The sequence below is a fragment of the Hippichthys cyanospilos genome, chromosome 8 (genome assembly GCF_059441005.1).
Source record: "Hippichthys cyanospilos isolate Australia breed blue-spotted pipefish chromosome 8, RoL_Hcya_1.0, whole genome shotgun sequence".
NCBI lineage: Eukaryota > Metazoa > Chordata > Actinopteri > Syngnathiformes > Syngnathidae > Hippichthys > Hippichthys cyanospilos.
In genome coordinates, this window is record NC_142376.1 from 22800457 (window position 1) to 22819417 (window position 18961).

An 18961-nucleotide genomic window follows, 5' to 3' on the forward strand; every position below is an offset into this window, starting at 1 on the left:
ATCTCAGGTCAGCTGATCAGCTGCTCCTGAGAGAGCCGCAAACTAAGCGGAAGCTCAGAGGGGACCGTGCCTTTGCTGTTGCAGCCCCAAAACTCTGGAATAACCTGCCTCAGCACATCAGGCAGGCCTCCTCCCTGCCTGTTATTAAATCACTTGTCAAAACCCACCTCTTGGCGTTTAGCACCTAGTAAGACAGTGGACTTTTTACTTTTATTTTATTCCTTTATTCTTTTATCACTATCATTGTATTCACTATTTTATTCTTTGTATCCTTCATTTTATTCTGTTTTACCCTTACTCATTTGTTTTATTAGATTAAGTGTTTTATATCCTTGAGCTATTGTGTCTATTTTTACGATGTTCTTATTGTTTTGTACAGCACTTTGGTCAGATGTGGATTAGATTGGAATGATTGGCCACAAATGGCCCACAAAAGCTTCATTTGAGCGTTACTAAAAATGCACATACTCTTAACACTGAAGCCTGATGAGCTATTGAAATTTTGCTCTTTCTTCAAATAGCTTTTCATAGAGGTGGATGCTTTCTGCTTACTCCTTTCCTCCCTTACCCCCTGCTTTTGTTGTCTTTGTCCTTTGCTGTCTGCTGTGTCACCTATCATTATAGTCTCCTGCAACCTGCCCTTCTTACCTAGTGCCCTTGTACTGATAAATAGACTGCACATACTCTTAACACTGAAGCCTGATGAGCTATTGAAATTTTGCTCTTTCTTCAAATAGCTTTTCATAGAGGTGGATGCTTTCTGCTTACTCCTTTCCTCCCTTACCCCCTGCTTTTGTTGTCTTTGTCCTTTGCTGTCTGCTGTGTCACCTATCATTATAGTCTCCTGCAACCTGCCCTTCTTACCTAGTGCCCTTGTACTGATAAATAGACTGCACCATTTGCAACTCGGACAGTATGTTTGTTTTATCTGCTGCAAGACACTCTTACACAAACAAATCCACAGACACCACATGCATTGTCACAACTCAATGCCTCTGTCGTTCCTGAACTCATTGCATGATGTCAATGCCACTTGAGAAAGCGCCACACTTGGCTGCTGTCGGCGGGGTTACGTGGTGTTTCCTCCTCCTCCATCATGCCTCTATATAACCTTATCTATGCTAGGAAATCGGAGCAGTCAGCGTTAGCCCAGCCCAACGGGCCTTGTCGTCTGCCTCTCCCTGTCAGTCAATTGTATTGTATGTTTCTTAGATGGTTCAAGCTTTTGAAGTCAAAATTTCATTTCTTGTACTTGTGCAGTTGTAATGATAATAAAGGCTATCTATTTACTTCTTTCTCTGCAGTTTCTGCTTTACGCATGTGCAATGCAGATGACTCACAGATCGACTTTGTCTGGTAGCTTGGTGTGACGTCATCTAAATTTGCATATTCAACTCAAACTCAAAGGAGCAGATCTACAAATCCAAAGACCACCATCCACATGAGAGAATTAAAAAAAAAAGTCATCTTGTGAGGTCATAGTCGTGCAAATGAGAGTTGTATTCAAAACACTTGGTACCCATAAGTTTTGAATTCGTAAACTCAACACAATTTAAAGTTGTACTCATATGAATGGTTAAACATGCATACATCTTTTTGACAGCGATCTTACTTCATACATATCTGCCCTGCCCCATCTCTCCAATGCAACATTTTATTCATCTGACAAAGTAGTCTTGCTGTTTTTATTGCGGGATTCCGAATTGGAGGCCTTCTCTGGCTCAAATAAATATCCATGTTTGCCAATTTCCTCTTGACTGACAGAATACTCCATTTGAGCAATGCCACAAATGATCTGGCATTATCAGTCGGTGGGGCAAGAATAGCCCTGACAACGACTGGATGTCACATCCGTTCCCAAAATGGCGCCATCCTTGAAAATTAAACACGGTGATTTTAGGCAAACTATTTTGACACAGAACAAAAATTGGAACATAAGCTTTTCATCAAATTTTAAAATATTGCTCCATTTACCCATCAAGCCCTCAATTTGGGGTCTTTTTAGGTACATTTTAAGTCTCCTGCAAGTCACTCGTCTTTCATGTGACAGCTATTCAAACCACAAACTTATGTTTATAGTCACAATCAAAATCTGAATTGTTCAACTTTATTGGCACTGGTTATATATCTGATATTTCTTTGCCTCTATGTAGTCTCAGGAAACAATCAAAAGGACTGTCAAAATGAGTCACTCACATCCAAGCTTGACAATGCTGTGACCAACCAGTTGGCACTTGGGTCACGCTGTGGGTATAGCCAACGCTGCTGGGGATCTCCTGCCCGACAGAAAAAACACACTGGTAACAATCTGACAGGCAATTCGTTTTCATACTTATTCACCTGGCATGTTGTACTTTTAATTACCATAATTGACATTAGAATAGGAAAAATAAATACTTTGACATTATTTGTGTGTTTAATGGTGACAAACGATGAATACTATATTGACTCTTCATCAACACACAACAAGAAACATGAAATCTCATCTTGACAGGTATGGCAAGTATTGACAGCAGCGCTCCAGAAACAACTTCAGACAGTTCTCCCACCCTCAACCGTCGGCCTTTCCGAGGTGGATGGGCAGTAACATCATGGAGTCGGGGTCAAGATAGTGACAGCATCAGTAGCTCATCTTCAGATTCGCTGGGATCCTCCTCTTCCAGTGGATCTCACCGGGTAGAAGGGGGAGCCAGGACCAAGAGCAAAGACCCCAGCAGGTGACAACAAATTTCCTCAAATACTATGACAAATAAAATACGAATAAACATATTAACTCACGATGACATGATATATTTTTCATTTTTTAGGGCCCGAGCAGCGACCGCTGCAAGGTCCCTATTGTTCTTCTCCGGATTATTATTATTAAGGCCCGAGCAGCAACCACTTCAAGGTCCCTATTGTTCCTCTCCAGATTATTATTTTTATTATTATTGTTATTAGGGCCCAATCATCGACCGCTGCGAGGTCCCTATTGTTCTTCTCCGGATTATTATTAGGGCCCGAGCAACTACCGCTGCGAGAGCCCTCTTGATTTTCTCCGGATTGTTATTATTATTATTATTATTATTATTAGGGCCCGAGCAGCTACCGCTGCGAGAGCCCTCTTGTTTTTCTCCGGATTATACGAAAAAAGTGCTGTCGTTGGCCCCAAAATGGCCTTATGAGTGGAAAATAGCCTCTCACTCCCGGCCCGTTTGACCTAGAGCTACAAAAGTGTGTAGCCTTATGTACCTCGAGCCCTCCAAAAAAGTCAGCGCGAGCCATATGCTCAGATGTACAGAGAAAAGAGAATGTACAGAGAAAGAGAATTTTTGGAATGTGCACTTTTGGCTTGTTTTTGCTGTTGGTGCAAGCTCCACCTAGTGACAGCCAAAAATATAGCATTTTTTAACGCTTTTAAGTGCTTTGCTGAGCCTTTTGAAGTAATATCGCTGAAATTAAGTCTGACAAGCCTGTAGACAGCCCTGCTGACCTCCACCAAATTTTACGTAGTTTCGATAATGGGCGTGGCCTCTACGTCCATTTTCATCCCGAAGCTTTATAGGACCAGTAAAAGCTGCTGTAATTTGACCCAGATGATCTGATCTTCTCACAATTTCACACATTGGATGAGAATCCATTTCTGAAGACATTGATAAATATATATTCCAGTTTAAAGTTAGCGCCACCTAGTGGCAGCAAAAAATGTCATTAGTCAAAACATTACAGTCAATCCTATTTGGTTTAACCTACAGCTACGAAACTTTTTAGGCATGTGTAGGACTGAAAGACCTACAAAAAAGTCAATAGGAGTCTTGTGCTAGGATGTACAAAAAAAAATTATGAATTTTTTTAATGTGCAACTTCCCCCCGTTCTTGTACGTTGGCTTGTCTCAAACACGTCCCTTCTTTTCGTAATCGGTTCACTCGATTAACTTCTCTGTTGGTATTCACCATTAGCAGATTTAGAGGCACAAATATCCCAAAGATCGTGAAGATCCCATCACCTGGAAGATGTGGGCGGAGTTATAAATTATCCAAATAGTCCAATGTTTCACCAAAACAGAAAAATTTGCTGTAATTGGACCGAGATGATCTGATCTTTCCAAAACTTCGTACATGGAATGGGAGTCCAATGTGAAATACACTTACAAGCTTATTTTTAATAGTAGCGCGAGAGCCACCTACTGGCAGCAAAAAATATAGCAATTCCTTAATGTTTTTTTGTACTCTGCTGATCCTCTTGAAGTTATAACTAACCCGCTTAAATAATGTCTGAAAAGCCATTGGCCACACCTATTGCCCTCCACCAAATAGTACGTTGTTTCGATAATGGGCGTGGTCTACCCAGCAGTGTAAAGTTCATGCAACAATAAAAGCTGCTGTAACTCAACCCACAGAATCCCACCTCTAAATTTCACATGTTTGATAAGAGTTCTGTACTGAAGTCTTCTATGAACTAATTTTTTATCGTAGTGGTAACACCACTGTGTGGAACAAAATAATACAACATAATTTTTGCATTATCTGTGTACTTTATTGAGCCTGTTGATCAAATGTAATAACTTGTGTAAATGTAATAGAACATTTTCTGAAACACTGACTTCTAATGTTCACTTACCCCAACATGCGTGTACCCAAACACGTTGATACTCTTACTTGTTCATACCCCAACCTGTTCATACCTCAACGTGCACAGGTCTGCGAGGGCCCTTTATAGCTGCTTGCAGCTATAGTTATATTATTTTTCTCCTAAGTGAATGGCATTTTGGAGGGCTCAACATGCACGAAAAGTCACCAAAATGTGCACACTCGTCAAGCCTGCTTTAAAATGTGATATTTTGGTGTTTTCATAATACACTCTAAAAAAGTGCTTTTGTAGCGCCACCTAGAGTCAACAAGTCTCCTGGGTCATGGCCCGTTTTACCTACTTATAGAGCGCCATATACTAAGATGTACAAAATCACAATTATGAATTATTTATGTGCCTTTTTGAACCGTTTTTGGCTGTTTGCAGGTACCAAACTCCTCTTAATATCTCTTACACGGTTGACCTAATCGACTAAAGATTTGTCGTGCATCTTGGTGTGCTTTCACACATTGAATGAAAGGCCATTCTTACAGACATCAACAAACTTACATTCCATTGGAGTACACCTGCATAAGCCTTGACGCACTGCAACGTGCACGCACTGCAAGGGCCTGTTATAGCTGCTTGCAGCTCCAGTCTTTCAACTATATTTTTGTTGGAATTTAACATTATTGATTCAAACTCAAATGTTTTAAACCCCCCCCCACACACACACACACACACACACACACAGACACATAGAGTTAAAAACAGGATACATTTTTAATCACTACTTTACATTTGCTATACATCCATCCACTCATTAATTTTCTTTAGGCGCTTATCCACACTATAGTCGCTGGTACCTATCCTAGCTGTCTTAGGGAAGTAAGCAGGGGACATCCCGAACTGGTTGCCTAAGGTCACCTCACGGCAATTTGAAAAGGCCAATATACCTACCATGCATGTTTTTGCGAACGTGGGAAGAAATCGGAGTACCATGCTGCCATTTGGTATTCCATCAGTGGATTTTTTGTCTCAAAAAGAACATGAATGAATGCCCCCCAAAAAACAAAACATCAATAAACCCGCATCAACAATTAAAACTTATCATTATAGGTGATACTGCCAAAACTTAAAAGAATTGATAACCCTAACCCTTAAGTTTTATGAAATCCACCAAGAGCAGGCAAGCTTGACCAAGATTATTATATGCTAAATTACAAATCACAGATGACTATAAGAACATCAAGGTCGGGTACTCTGAACTGTTGTTTGGTGCATATGAACAAACAACGCTCAGGACCCATCCCCCCACCCGAAGGCGGAGAGAGGCTACCCTCTCGTCCACTGGCGTAAACCCCAATGTACAGGCGCTGAGCTGGGGGGCGACAAGTATGCCCACACTTGCTGTGTGCCTCTCACCGCTGGCAACTCCAGAGTGGAAAAGAGTCCAACCCCTCTCGAGAGTGGTACCAGAGCTCAAGCTGTGTGTGGCGGGGAGTCTGACTATATCTAGTTGGAACATCTCGGCCTCATACACCAGCTCAGGCTGCCCTGCCAGAGAGGTGATATTCCACGTCCCAAGAGCTAGCTTCTGTAGCTGGGGATTGGCACGCCAAGGCTCCCGGGTCTGGCTGCTGTCCAGCTCACACTCCACCCGACCCCAATGGCCTCTCCCACAGGTGGTGAGCCCATGGGAAGGGGGACCCATGTAACCTCTTCGGGCTGAGCCCAGCCGAGCCTCATGGGTGCTGGCCCGGCCACCAGGCCCTTGCCAGCGAGCCCCACCTCCTGGCCTGGCTCCAGAGGGGGGCCCCGGTGACCAGCGTTCAGGAGAGGGAACTTATCCATTTATCTTATTCATCATCAAGGGTCGATGGACCATGCTTAATCTGGTCCCTCAACCTGTTTTCCATGGCATTAAGTCCTAGACAACTTAGCTCTTAGGATCATTGGGACGCTTAAACCCCTCCACCACAATAAGGTGATGGCCCACAGGGGGGATGTTTTTTTTTTTTTTTTTTTTTATGGCAACTTTATATGGCATAAGTGTCAAACTCCAGTCCTCGAAGGCCGGTATCCTGCATGTTTTCCGGTTTTCTCACCCCAACACACCTCTTTCAAACGATTAGTTCATTAACAGGAGCTGGAAAATGATCCTAATCACTTGAATAAGGTGTGTTTGAGAGAGGATTCAAAAACATGCAGGATACCGGCCCTCGAGGACTGGAATTCGACACCTATGTTATATGGGATCCCTATGATGAAAGTTGAGTAGCTTGAGAGTTGATTCATATCAAGAAGTGATTTAGACACTCATCTGCATCATCAACATCAGCTTATATGGACATGGAGCCCTTAATATGACAGGCTTAACGTGACGCTGAGCGACTCCCAAGATGACAGGATTTTATTGGCTGCTCCCAGACTGGTAACTAAGAGGAAATGGATCACATCTGCGACCGCAAAGCAAGCAAAATCTGATCTTAAACATGGTGACATTGTAGGCTATGTTTGAGGTTTAGTTGAGCTAGGCACATAACAAAGCTTTTCAACATTGTTTACGGTACTAGTTTAAATGAACTTTATTGAATCAATCATATTCATTGTTATAACATGTTGCATTTAATTGTGTGCCCTGTCTCTAGATACAAAAGCCGTCGTCCAGAGTGCCATGTGCCTCATGTGCCCAACCAGCCATCAGAAGCCGCAGCTCACTTTTACTTTGAATTAGCCAAGACGGTGCTCATCAAAGCTGGAGGAAACTCATCTACCTCCATTTTCACCCAGCCTTCTGTTAATGGAGCTCTCCAGGGACCACACAGAAACCTCCATCTGTGTGCCTTTGAGATTGGCCTGTATGCTCTTGGTCTCCACAACTTTGTCTCCCCCAACTGGCTGTCCAGAACCTACTCATCACATGTGTCCTGGATTACTGGTTTGTTTCAATGCATTCATTGTGTGCAGGGATATAAACTAGCCTCTTTTGAACACCAGCCAATATGTTTGGTGACTCTACAAAGTCACAACCACTCAATCAGTATTTTCAATAGCCAATTATTAATATTACGGGGCTGTTGCGTAGTAATGCACAACCACACAGTGGTACTGTTTGCAAGACAAACCATATGGTTTTCCTGATGGTTTATCATGGGGGTTGCTGTGTAGCAAGGCCTTCCGGTGAGATTTTTCCTAACTGTTCTCCCTGCCTCTGCACTGAATAGCAGTTCATATGACCTTCCCTTTTTGGAATCCCTGGAGAAATTCTGGGGACTCCCCCATTCAGGATACTGAACTTCTGTGCTCACCACGAATTATCCATTACGATCACCATGTTCAAACATTAGGGTTTCCATATGTGCACTTAGCACCAGGAAACCCTAGGCCACAGTTCAATGACCAGCAAATTATTCCATGTTTTTACTCATCAGCCTTTCAACATCCACGCATAGTTTCTTTCGGTTGAAGTTTTCCAATACGTATCTAATTCACTCATATCTAATTCACAAATTTGATTAAATATAGTATGAATTTTTCACAGGGTTATGTTTAATCCATTATCATATCAAATTCATGATCTTGACTTCAACATGAACCTGAAGTATTTAATGTTTTACTTTCACAAGAGATCTTAATTTTGTGGCTTTAGAGTTGTGACTTTACCATTTCGTATACATGACACAATTGCGTTACACTTCATCAGCCAAATTGGCAGATACACCCTCAAAATGAATTTGAATCCACATTTGGTGGATTGGCAGGTGTGGCTTTAGAACCCTGGTTATGTGTATATGTGTATGTCCATGAGTGAACAGTGAGTGTTCTGTAGCTTATACACAGTTACAATATACAATGTCTGGGAGGGTTTTCAATTGCTGCTTCAATTTACTATCAAGCAATATTGTATTCTCATTTGTTCATATACGTATACCCTTTCAGGTCAAGCAATGGAGATTGGCAGTGCTGCCCTCAACATTTTGATGGAGTGTTGGGATGGTCACCTCACACCTCCCGAAGTAGCATCATTGTCTGACCGTGCATCACGGGCAAGGGACCTCAGTATGGTCCGTGCAGCAGCAGAACTGGCTCTAAGCTGCCTTCCTCATGCACATGCTCTGAATCCTAATGAGATCCAGAGAGCATTAGTGCAGTGTAAAGAACAGGTACTTTATTTTCTTTCTTGCTTTTTTTTTAACCATTCATGTTCTCAGTTCACTGATATATGAAATATCAGCTGTGCTACTTTGTTTTATTTGTAAAATTCTAAATGAGCCTATGTAGGTAAAGTAAAATGATATAAACATATCTTCACACATATTTAATATAAACTCATATCAAAACTATTACAAAGATTCTGGCTACTGCGTTGATGTGCACTGTTGACATTCTGGGGTGATGTCGTACACAATTAAAAATGGAAGCTGCGTTGCTTCACTCACTCACAACGTTGCATTTAAATTTGCGGCAGTGTGGCTTTTATACTTCCCGCAAAACGTGACAATGCTGCTTTCAATAAGGACAGGTTGATTTTCCTCTATTTTTGGTTTTTGTATGTCATGCGGCTCGCTGCCTGACTTTCCAGAATGGGCTGCATTATGACATCATTGCACAGCATGCCTACAACGTAGTACAGAAGCGGACAGCAAAAAAAATAAATAAAAAAAATTAGTTTCAATATCAATAAAGGAATCGATTTAAATCGTAGTGAAAGAGAATCCCTGACGATTTAAATTGCTTTAAATCATAGTACATGAGAATCTTTATTCTTATGTAAATCACATTTTTGGCACACCCTTATTAAAAAAAATGTTGATTTGAAACTATGCATTCCTGCATCTAGGACGAGAGCACTGCAAGTTTACAGTATTTCCCCATACTTTTTAACATCTTATAAATTTAATTTTCCCTTCAGTCAATGGAGTTGAGAAACCAAAGAGATCAATTCCATGTTTAGATTCTTTTAAGAGAAACACTTTAGGATGACAACTGTGGCTGAGCGACGAGCGCTAAACAAGCTGCTATCAATCATGGACAACCCAACACATCCACTACACAGCATCATCCACAGACAGAGGAGCTGCTTCAGTGACAGATTGCTGTCACTGTCCTGCTCCACGGACAGGCTGAGGAGATCATTCCTCCCCCATGCCATGAGGCTCTTCAACTCCACCCGGGGCAGTAAAAGCTCACATTAAACTCAAAACCTCATACTCTGCACTGCACTATTCACTTTATACAAGCACCTTAATTATACTTGCACTAGACTCCAACGATTCACACTATTCTGTTTACACTGTTAACAAGCACCGTAAGTATACTTCTGTACTGGACTTATGTGTATCTTGTGTATTTTATTTCTCATATTTTATATCTCGACTTGAGGATACTGCTGGAAATGTGAATTTCCCTACGGGGATGAATAAAGTATCTATCTATCTATCTATCTATCAAAAGGTGTTCACCTAAATGGGAAGCCAAGCAGAAAAGAAACTGTGTAGAACCAGTCCAAATTCAATTAAAGTTTAATACAACATATATCAGATGTGTTGTTTTTCTCGAAATAAAATTTTTAAAAGTGAATAAGACTTTCATTTGACCATGTTGTCTCCTCGTTTCACATATTATGACCTTATGAAAACATGTCTTTTAAACAAAAAAAAAAACATTCTATATTTTTGTCTTATCTTTTTTTTAATGCAGGACAACATGATGCTAGAAAAAGCCTGCATGGCTGTCGAAGAAGCAGCTAAAGGTGGAGGTGTTTATCCTGAGGTATTGTTCGAGGTCGCTCATCAGTGGTACTGGCTGTATGAGCATTCAATTTTAGGAAACCTAAGCCAGCAAAAAGAGACTTTGAGACGGTGTGGGGCCAAAGAATGTGTAAACAGAAGGATCCTAGAGACCAGGTGTGGAGTTCTCAATCATGGAACCAATGTGAAGTCAGCTGGGATAGCAGTCACATCTTCAGTCACAGCTGCAGCTGTTGTATCCGCGACCTCTGTGGGCTCTAATATGCATAATTCCCACAGCATGTCAGGGCAAGTTTTGGCACATACTCATGCCCATGGCCCTCAACCCTATGCTTCCATACAGACCCATCTGCCCACAGCTTGTACGCCTCAATACTTAGGTCATCCTCTGCAACATGCACCCAGACCTGATGTATTTCCTGTGTTCAGATGTGCATACCCACTGGTGAGACGTTCATATATATATATATATATATATATATATATATATATATATATATATATATATATATATATATATATATATATATATATATATATATCCTGTTTGTGGTATAATAAATGTAAAGAAATATACATCATATGTCATTGGGTCTCCTAAAACAGAATGTGAAAAAAGAAAAAAAAAAATCTTCATGTTTCTCAGTATTACTATATGTGTCTTAGGGTATACAGCCAGCATTTATTGGTGCCCAGTACCCCTTTTCAGTAGCTACTGGTCCTTCACCTTCCATGACAACAACTGCTGTGACCTTCCCTGCTATTCCAGTTCCATCCATGATGCAGATTGCTTACCCTTTCCATTCTGAAACCAGTCTACCAGTTACCACCACAGTAGCAGGTCAGAACCATCTCTGTGTTTGTTGTTTTGTGGGTTGTATAATCACAAAAAACAATGTTACCATTTTTGGTCATATCTGGCGCACGTCTGTTGTATTTTTTTAGTTGGCAGTATCCATGCTGGCTCCACATTACAGGCCATTCAGGATTCCTCTCTTTCCTCACAAACAAATCCATTGGCTAGCACTTCCTATCCAGTAGAGGAGGAACACCACCACCAGCCAATCAGCCAACAGAGCATGCACTATCTCCATTCTGCCTATAGAGTTGGTGAGAATTGTTTTAGTCATTTCTAACTTGAACAAAAGTTGAACAAATAACATATTTGCTCTGTCCAAATAACAAAAATAATCATCATCATATTTATAATATCAATATTATAATACAATTTATAATACAATTTACAAATTGCTTGTCAGAAATGTTATTGGGTGGACAATTTATAGTTAGTCATTTTAATCGATTGAAATATGCAGAACAAAAGGAGAAAAAAAACATGCAATTTTTGGGGGATGGGCATTTTAAAGGGCATTTTGATGGTGAAAATGATAGATTTTTGGTAAATTGGAATTGTTTAGCATCAGTAATTTTAAAGGGCAAAGTTGAGAATTTTTGTTGGCATTTAAATATTGAACATAGGTACAGTAGGTATAGGATAATAATTTTAAAGTTGGAACAGCTTGAATACCGTCTTTCTCAGTGTACAAGTGGAGGTTTTTTTTTTCCTCATTTTAAACCCCCATATTTGGGGGTCGACTTATAACCGCGTAACTCAAAACCAGACCAATTTTGCTAATGGTTTTAAATGTCAATAAACCCGCATCAGCCATTAAAACTTCTCATTATACGTGATGCTGTCAAAACTTTAAAACATTAGTAATAATTTAAAATAAATATCCTCAAAATTTTATTAAGTCCAAATTACAAATCGCAGTTTAATATAAGAACATTTTATTTCATTACTATTAATTGAATATGAACGAAATAAAATGACACAAACGTATTAAAAATCAAACAATAAACAAAGAAAAGTTTGCAAATTTAAGTTTGCAAATCCAGTGTAGTCCAAACACCAAATCGATCCTTTGCAAACAAAAGGCATTCCCAGCAGAACTATTTGCCAGGGTTAGCTCATGCCCCTGGTAGCCCAGCCAGAAATATGGCTACGCTACGCCTCTATGCAATCAGCCAAAGACAACATATAGCTTGCTTGTTGAGCATTGCACCGCCTTCCTGCAGTCACGTTCAACGTGAGTCATCCAGATGACGATCTTATGACTCAATTGGCTATTTCAGCTGTCTATTAAGTTCTACGAGCCATTCACATATCCAACTGTTCTTGCACAGAAGCCCGCAACTGTTGAAGCGAATGCCCAAGCGCCTCCAGGAGCAGGAAGATTACATGCAGCCTGGCGACACAAGTTAGCTGAATTCTAATTGGTTAACATCTCCAACTTAAAACTACAACACTAGAAGGAGCGTAACCAAATGAAAATAATATAATATGACACAAAATGAACAGAATATGAAGAACAATTTTATAAATAAAAAGATATTATAGAATTATAATAACTGTAATGAAAGTCAATTTCATTTTAAATTCATTTTTACTATATACTCTAATACTAATAATAACCTCCATTGCTCAGGTATGCTAGCGTTGGAGATGCTGGGAAGGAGAGCTCATAATGATCACCCAAACAACTTTTCCCGAAGCCCACCCTACACAGAAGATATCAAATGGCTTTTGGCACTTGCTTCAAAGCTAGGTGAGCTCATCACTACTGAAATATTTTGTTGTGGTGAAATGTCTGCAATGTATTTCGCCACAAAAGTGTGCATGCGTGCGCATGTGTGTGACTACCTCTGTCTCTTAACTCCACAACCATCTGTCCATCCATCCATCCATCCATTTTATTAACCTCACAAGGGTCCCGCCTGGGCTGGTGCCTATTCCAGCTATCTTCAGGCAGTAGGCGGGGGATTCTACAATTTTCGGTATATTCCTATAAAATTATATAATACACGGTGAAAAATTTACTGTTACACCAGTTTGAATGTTGCTATGTTGAAATCTCCATTTTTGAGCAAAAAGGTTTGGCACATACTACTTTCAAAATTCCAACGCAACCTTTACCTTAGAGAAAAGATATTGACCTCAAACTATCAGGAATTTTTGAAAGACCACGGCAAAGTAGATTCCAAGAGAATGGTAAGCATTTTAAGCCTCCTCATCTCCTGAGGCATTATCTTCCAAATGTTCTTTTTTTTTTTTTTTTTTTTTTAGTTACATGTGTGCAAGTGTGTGTGTTTCGATGAAAATTTTGATTTAAAAAATGTTGTCACAAGCTTATTTACCATTTGGTGTAGCTCGTGACTAAAGAGTTTATTAAAATTTTATGCATTTGACCATGAAAAGAAATTCAAAATTCAAGATTCAAGTTTTGTTGTCATATGCAAAAAACACGACACAATAAAATTCTTATACAGTTCACTTCCCAAGCAGACTTAAATTCCACACAATAGAACAAACAATAAAGTAGACAAAGTAGGCAATAAAATCAGTAATAGGGCAATAAGGGCAGTGATAATGATGTGCTAATATAAGAATGAACTCACATCATCAACATATTATGGAGTAGATTGAGTGGAAGAAGCTGTATACATATGAGGATGATAGTGCAAAATATTATGTACTCAGCAGCATTCCTGCAATCTACATGTGCACACGGAGGCTCAAAAGGCAGGAAACAGGCAGACAGAGCCAAGCCGAGGCAGAGAGTCCAATCAGGGGTGGCAGAATCATGGTCATTCAGAAAAAAGGCAGGCAAAGTGACTCTCTTAAGCAGTAGGCGTTAGGGTAGTAACAGACGAACGTGGTCAGAATCCGGGGAAGCCAAACTAGGCAGTAGGTGTTTGAGTAGTCGGGGCCCAACCAAGACTGAAGGCCCCTTCCCCGGTGACTGGAGTGGAGTAATTGCCTCTTTGTGAACACAGGAGAACCGTCAATATAGCTGAAAAGGAGGTGGAGCAGTAGGGACCAAGGGGCTCTCAGCCACCACGGCTGGAGATATGGAAGGTAGGACGGGGCGCACCGTCGCTGGCTCAATCATCCTTTGGATGTGAAAACGTCCAATGAACTGCGGTGCCAGTTTGTGGATTTGAGGTTTTGTGCTGACGACAGATGCTGATTGATGAATCTGAGCACATATTTGCCCATGGTGGGCCTCAAGAATCGCTTGCAAAGGACATTATGGTCCTTTGAACTGATGGCATGTCAGTCTGGAAGTCTTTGCCCACCACAGTACCTGGAAACGCAGGGCATCCACGCCAAGTAAACAGTTGGGGGGCTGGGGGGGGCACTTAGGTTTGGCTTCACTCTAGTGGCTCATCTCAGTTTTTCCTCCATCTCCCAGGTTAATGTGGCGATGACACAGAAATAGTGCATGATAGGTTCAGATCACTGGATGGGTAATTTTCCTTCTGGAACTGCCTGAGAGCAGGTTTGATGTTGCTGGATCCACGTGTGAAGTTGAAGCTGTAAAAATCAAGAGACCAGCTGGCTTGATCAGAATAGACATGCTATGACAAAGATGTCCAAAGCATTTCCTTCCACGACAGACTGCTGCTCGAATCAGGCATCTGGAGGATGGGAACCGAGGTGGAGTGGTTTTTGAGCGCCAGAAAAATGTCCTCGGGCACATGAGTTGACCAGAAACCAAACTTGGAACTGTGAGTGGGGCTGCTACTACACTGTAATTGAGAATGAAAGTAGAGGGGACAAAGTTTACGATGACTTGTATGCTAGAGTGGAATGCAAAATGGGAAAGATTACTTTGAAGAGTACTTTGAAGAGTTGATGAATGAGCAAAATGAGAGAACAAAAAGCAGAAGAGGTGACTCTGGTGGAACAAAAACTAGCAAAGATTTGAAAGGATGAAGTGAGGAAGGCATTGAAGAGGATAAAGAGTGGCAAGACACTTGGCTCTAATGATATATACCTGTACGTGTATGGAAGTGGCTTGGAGAAGTAGCAGTTGAGCTTTTGATTGGGTTGTTTCACAGGATCTTAGATAGTGTGAAGATGCCTGAGGAATGGAGGAGAAGTGTGTTGATACCCATTTTTTAGAACAAGGGAGATGTGCATTGTTTTGGTAACTACAAAGGAATGACGGTGATCAGCTATACAATGAAGTTATGAGAAAGTTATGAGTGGCTAGACTAAGGGCAGAAGTAAGCATTTGTGAGCAGCAGTATGGATCCATGCCAAAAAAAGCACTACAGGTGCATTATTTGCTTTGAGGATGTTGATAGAAAAATACAGAGAATGTCAGAGGGAGGGTTGTGTCTTTGTAGATCGGGAGAAAGCTTATGACAGGGTGTCCAGGGATAAACTGTGGTATTGTGTGAGGAATTCTAGAGTAGTAGAGGAGGATGTTAGAGCAATGCAGAACAAACAAGGATAGTACGAGAGTGTTGAGATGTGCTGTAAGGTGTGACAGAGCTCAAGGTGGAGGTGAGGCTGCATCAGGGATCAGCTCTGAGCCCCCTCGTATTTGCTGTGGTGATGGACGGGCTGACAGAGGTTGGACAGGAATTACTAAGGACTTATATTGTTTGCAGATCTAATCTGTAGTGAGAGGAGGGAACAGATGTAGAAGAAGCTGGAACGATAGTTTGCCCTGGAAGATAGAGGACTGATGTTAGCCGCATCAGCCGCAAGAGTATATACAGAGATGCCCAAACGGGGCGGGGTAATCACATCTTAGAAAATACACAATGAAATGAAATGAAAATGCACATCTGGGCTGTGTAAGTCACATGTTCAGATTTGTACAACTGCTGTGAGAGACAGAATCTGACTCACTCAGCTTAATTAGGAGTGCACTACTCATCGCTGTTGCATCAGACATACAGAGAACGTGTCAAACGGTCTCAGTCAAATGTCAGGTTGTCAAATGTTCTTAAAATGTTGAGAGAAATTGCAGGATAATAAGTAATGTATGAAACATACCACCTTAGTACGGTTTTATTTTTACATTCCTCCTGGAAGCAAACTGACAATGATCTACTACTTGATAACTTTTACCTCCCAGCATAAGCAGCTTTCTAAGTGAACAACGCTGTGTTAAATTTTCAAAGATTCAAAAGAGATTCAATGAGATTTGTCACATGTATAGTACCATACCACACAGTTAAATTCTTATTCTGTTCACTTCCCGAGCAGACTACATTCCATAAACAAGCAGATAATAAATATTAGGGAAAACAATCATGAGTGGTTGAAGTCCCCCGCTGTAATGAATTCAGCATCCGGCTGCTTGATCTCATGTTGGCTAATGACCGGTTTCATCGGCAAACATCATGCGCCTCCAGCTCGACCGCGAAGTCCGATGCATCCCCCGCCAGCCAGGCCCCAGTGAAAGTGAAACAAACAACACTCTCACGATGAATGCTAGTCTGGGTTCTCAGCTCGTCTATCCCATTCCCTGGTATAGTGGACGCCAGTCAGGAGCAGGCCAGGCACCAGTGGCCCGGCAACCCCAGCCTTAAACCTAGCGTGCAGGCCTCCCCTCTTGGCTCGCTTACGCCCCAGCCACCTCAGCTGCCGGCCGCTCAATCTGCCCGCAGCTGAAGCCGCTGCGTGGCCCAGGCGCAACAGAAGCCAAAGTCTGCGAGGCCAACTGAAAGTTTGTGATGAACTTCACCGATGATAAGAAGTGCCTCCTTGCTGTAAAAGAAGCGTTTGCTACGAGAGAGCGAAACAGATATGGCCGCCACGGTGGGCGCCATCTTTAAAAAAAAATTGACATTCAACTAACATTCTTTTATTCACCTTGAGTGTTTTTATCCCATGTAGTGCGATGTCATGCGGGTGACCAACAATAGCCAAGTGCTCCACCAGCCGCCCGCAATCAACTCAATGAGCACCTCTGGTCCAGAGCAATGGGGACTTTGAAAAAGAGGTGAAGAATATATAGTGAGAAGGATGCTGAGTTTTGAATTCCCAGACAGGAGGCCTAGAGGAAAAACAAAGAGGGGATTTGGAAATGTAATAAAATAAGACAGCAAGGTTGTTTATTAAACAAGATAATGCAAGATACATGCTTTGATGAAGGCAGTTAATTCACTGTGGTGACCCCTGAAGGTTAAAGCTGAAAGGAGGAGAAGAAGAAGAAATTCAAATGCCTTAATTATCTGGAGATCAACGGATATTGGTGACATGATTATTAACAACACTTGCATTGCCTGGCCATCGCTTGTTTTTTTTTATCATAGTTTTTTTTTTTCCCTTTTGTCCCTCTGTTTTGTCAGGTGTCAACTATGTATACCAATTCTGTGTGGGAACGGCGAAAGGTGTCCTGAGCCCCTTTGTTCTACAGGAGATCATTATGGATGCTCTTCAGAGGCTGAATCCTGCTCACATTCATGCGCATCTCCGAACACCTGCCTTCCACCAGCTTGTTCAACGCTGCCAACAGTCTTACCTGCAGGTATTACACATTACTTGCAAAATTTTCATCTGCTGTAAGACTCACAGTTTTGCTCAATACATTTTTCCATTTCAAAATCTATATTAAAATCCACTTAATTGGCCACTAATCCTGTTGAGGCTCACTTGACTGGTTCCTGTGAACGAAATGTGAGTAAGACTGATACAAGGATTCCAGATACTGCGTTGTGTCTCCGCTCCACTGCACTCAGGAGCCATGTTAATAAAATAAAGTGCTTCCACATCCTGCGTATCCGCCACACTGCGCTGTGTCGTGGCTGTGCTGTCCATTAAATTTACGCAGAACTTGTAAAATCTGAATCTTCAAAAGTCTTTAACATATGACTGGTGCTCGAGTTAAGTTTGAGATTAGGTTATGAAATAAGGGCGACACTCCCACCCTTTTTACAAAGATATACAACATGTGAACCCACAAAGTTTGGAGGAGAGGCTTCATTTTTTTGGTAAAAAAAAAAAACAAAAAACATTTGGTTTCAACGAGCTTTCGCAAAGATCAAACCAGAGACCAGATTGTGTTCTCTAATGAGGTAATTTACAAGAAGGGCTTTTGAAGAAAATGATCTTCTATTCATTAAGCCAAGTTTAAACCAAGTAAGCTGGCCTAAACTATTTGCTGTCACAAAATTAGTAGTCCTAATATTAATAAGATCGTGATGCCTCAGTGCCAAGTTGTATTTTGAGTAATTAAAGCCTTGCCGTGAGGTTAATAATTTAGGATGAAAGTAGGACTAAGAACTGTGTCACTACACCTTACCATGGTGGAGGGGTTTGCCTATCCAAATGACCCTAGGAGCTAAGTTGTCCGGGGCTTTGAGTCACTGGTAGGGTCACCCATGAGAAACAGGTCCTCGGTGAGGGACCTGACTGAGGATGGCTCATAGATCCCTCATGACGAATAAAAATATTGGATCTTGTTTTCCCTCGCCTGGACGCAGGGCCCCCTTCTGGAGCCAGGGCTGGAGATCACCACCTTGAGCCTCAGCTCATTGGCGAGCGCCTGGTGGCTGGATCTGTAATCATGGGGCCCAGCCGGGCTCAGTCCATTGACACTGATCCATACTCACTACTGATCCAGCTCACTAATCTTATTGCTCTGAGAGGCCGAAGCACTTTCAATGGGGTAATCAAAGTTAGCATATTTTCTTTGTTGCCAATTTGCCTATCAGCTTGACTGACGCAAACCAATGGGCTGGGCTCGGCAATCGAATTGAAAACACACGCTGTGCACCAAGGTGACCGGACATTAGCTTCCGGGAAACAGATAGGTGGTGCCATTTGTGTTTACATGAGTAAACAATGTTGCAT

General features: G+C 41.5%; 1 protein-coding gene across 4 annotated transcripts in view; it reads left to right on the forward strand.

Moving 5' to 3' along the window:
* The window catches only part of zswim8 (zinc finger, SWIM-type containing 8), a 174251-nt gene that overhangs the window by 151403 nt on the left and 3887 nt on the right, over positions 1-18961 (forward strand). For 3 of the 4 annotated variants that reach the window (XR_015866487.1, XM_088422253.1, XM_088422254.1), the window contains 9 exons: positions 2154-2300; positions 2495-2717; positions 7201-7490; positions 8492-8715; positions 10253-10747; positions 10969-11143; positions 11248-11412; positions 12792-12911; positions 17458-17636. Coding sequence is in view for 3 of the 4 variants with exons in the window: in XM_088422253.1 (XP_088278379.1) it covers positions 2154-2300; positions 2495-2717; positions 7201-7490; positions 8492-8715; positions 10253-10747; positions 10969-11143; positions 11248-11412; positions 12792-12911; positions 17458-17636 (2018 nt within the window). In the remaining variant the exon portion in view is untranslated. The remainder of the gene's footprint in view (positions 1-2153; positions 2301-2494; positions 2718-7200; positions 7491-8491; positions 8716-10252; positions 10748-10968; positions 11144-11247; positions 11413-12791; positions 12912-17457; positions 17637-18961) is intronic. The other variant, XM_088422255.1, reaches the window with a different exon arrangement.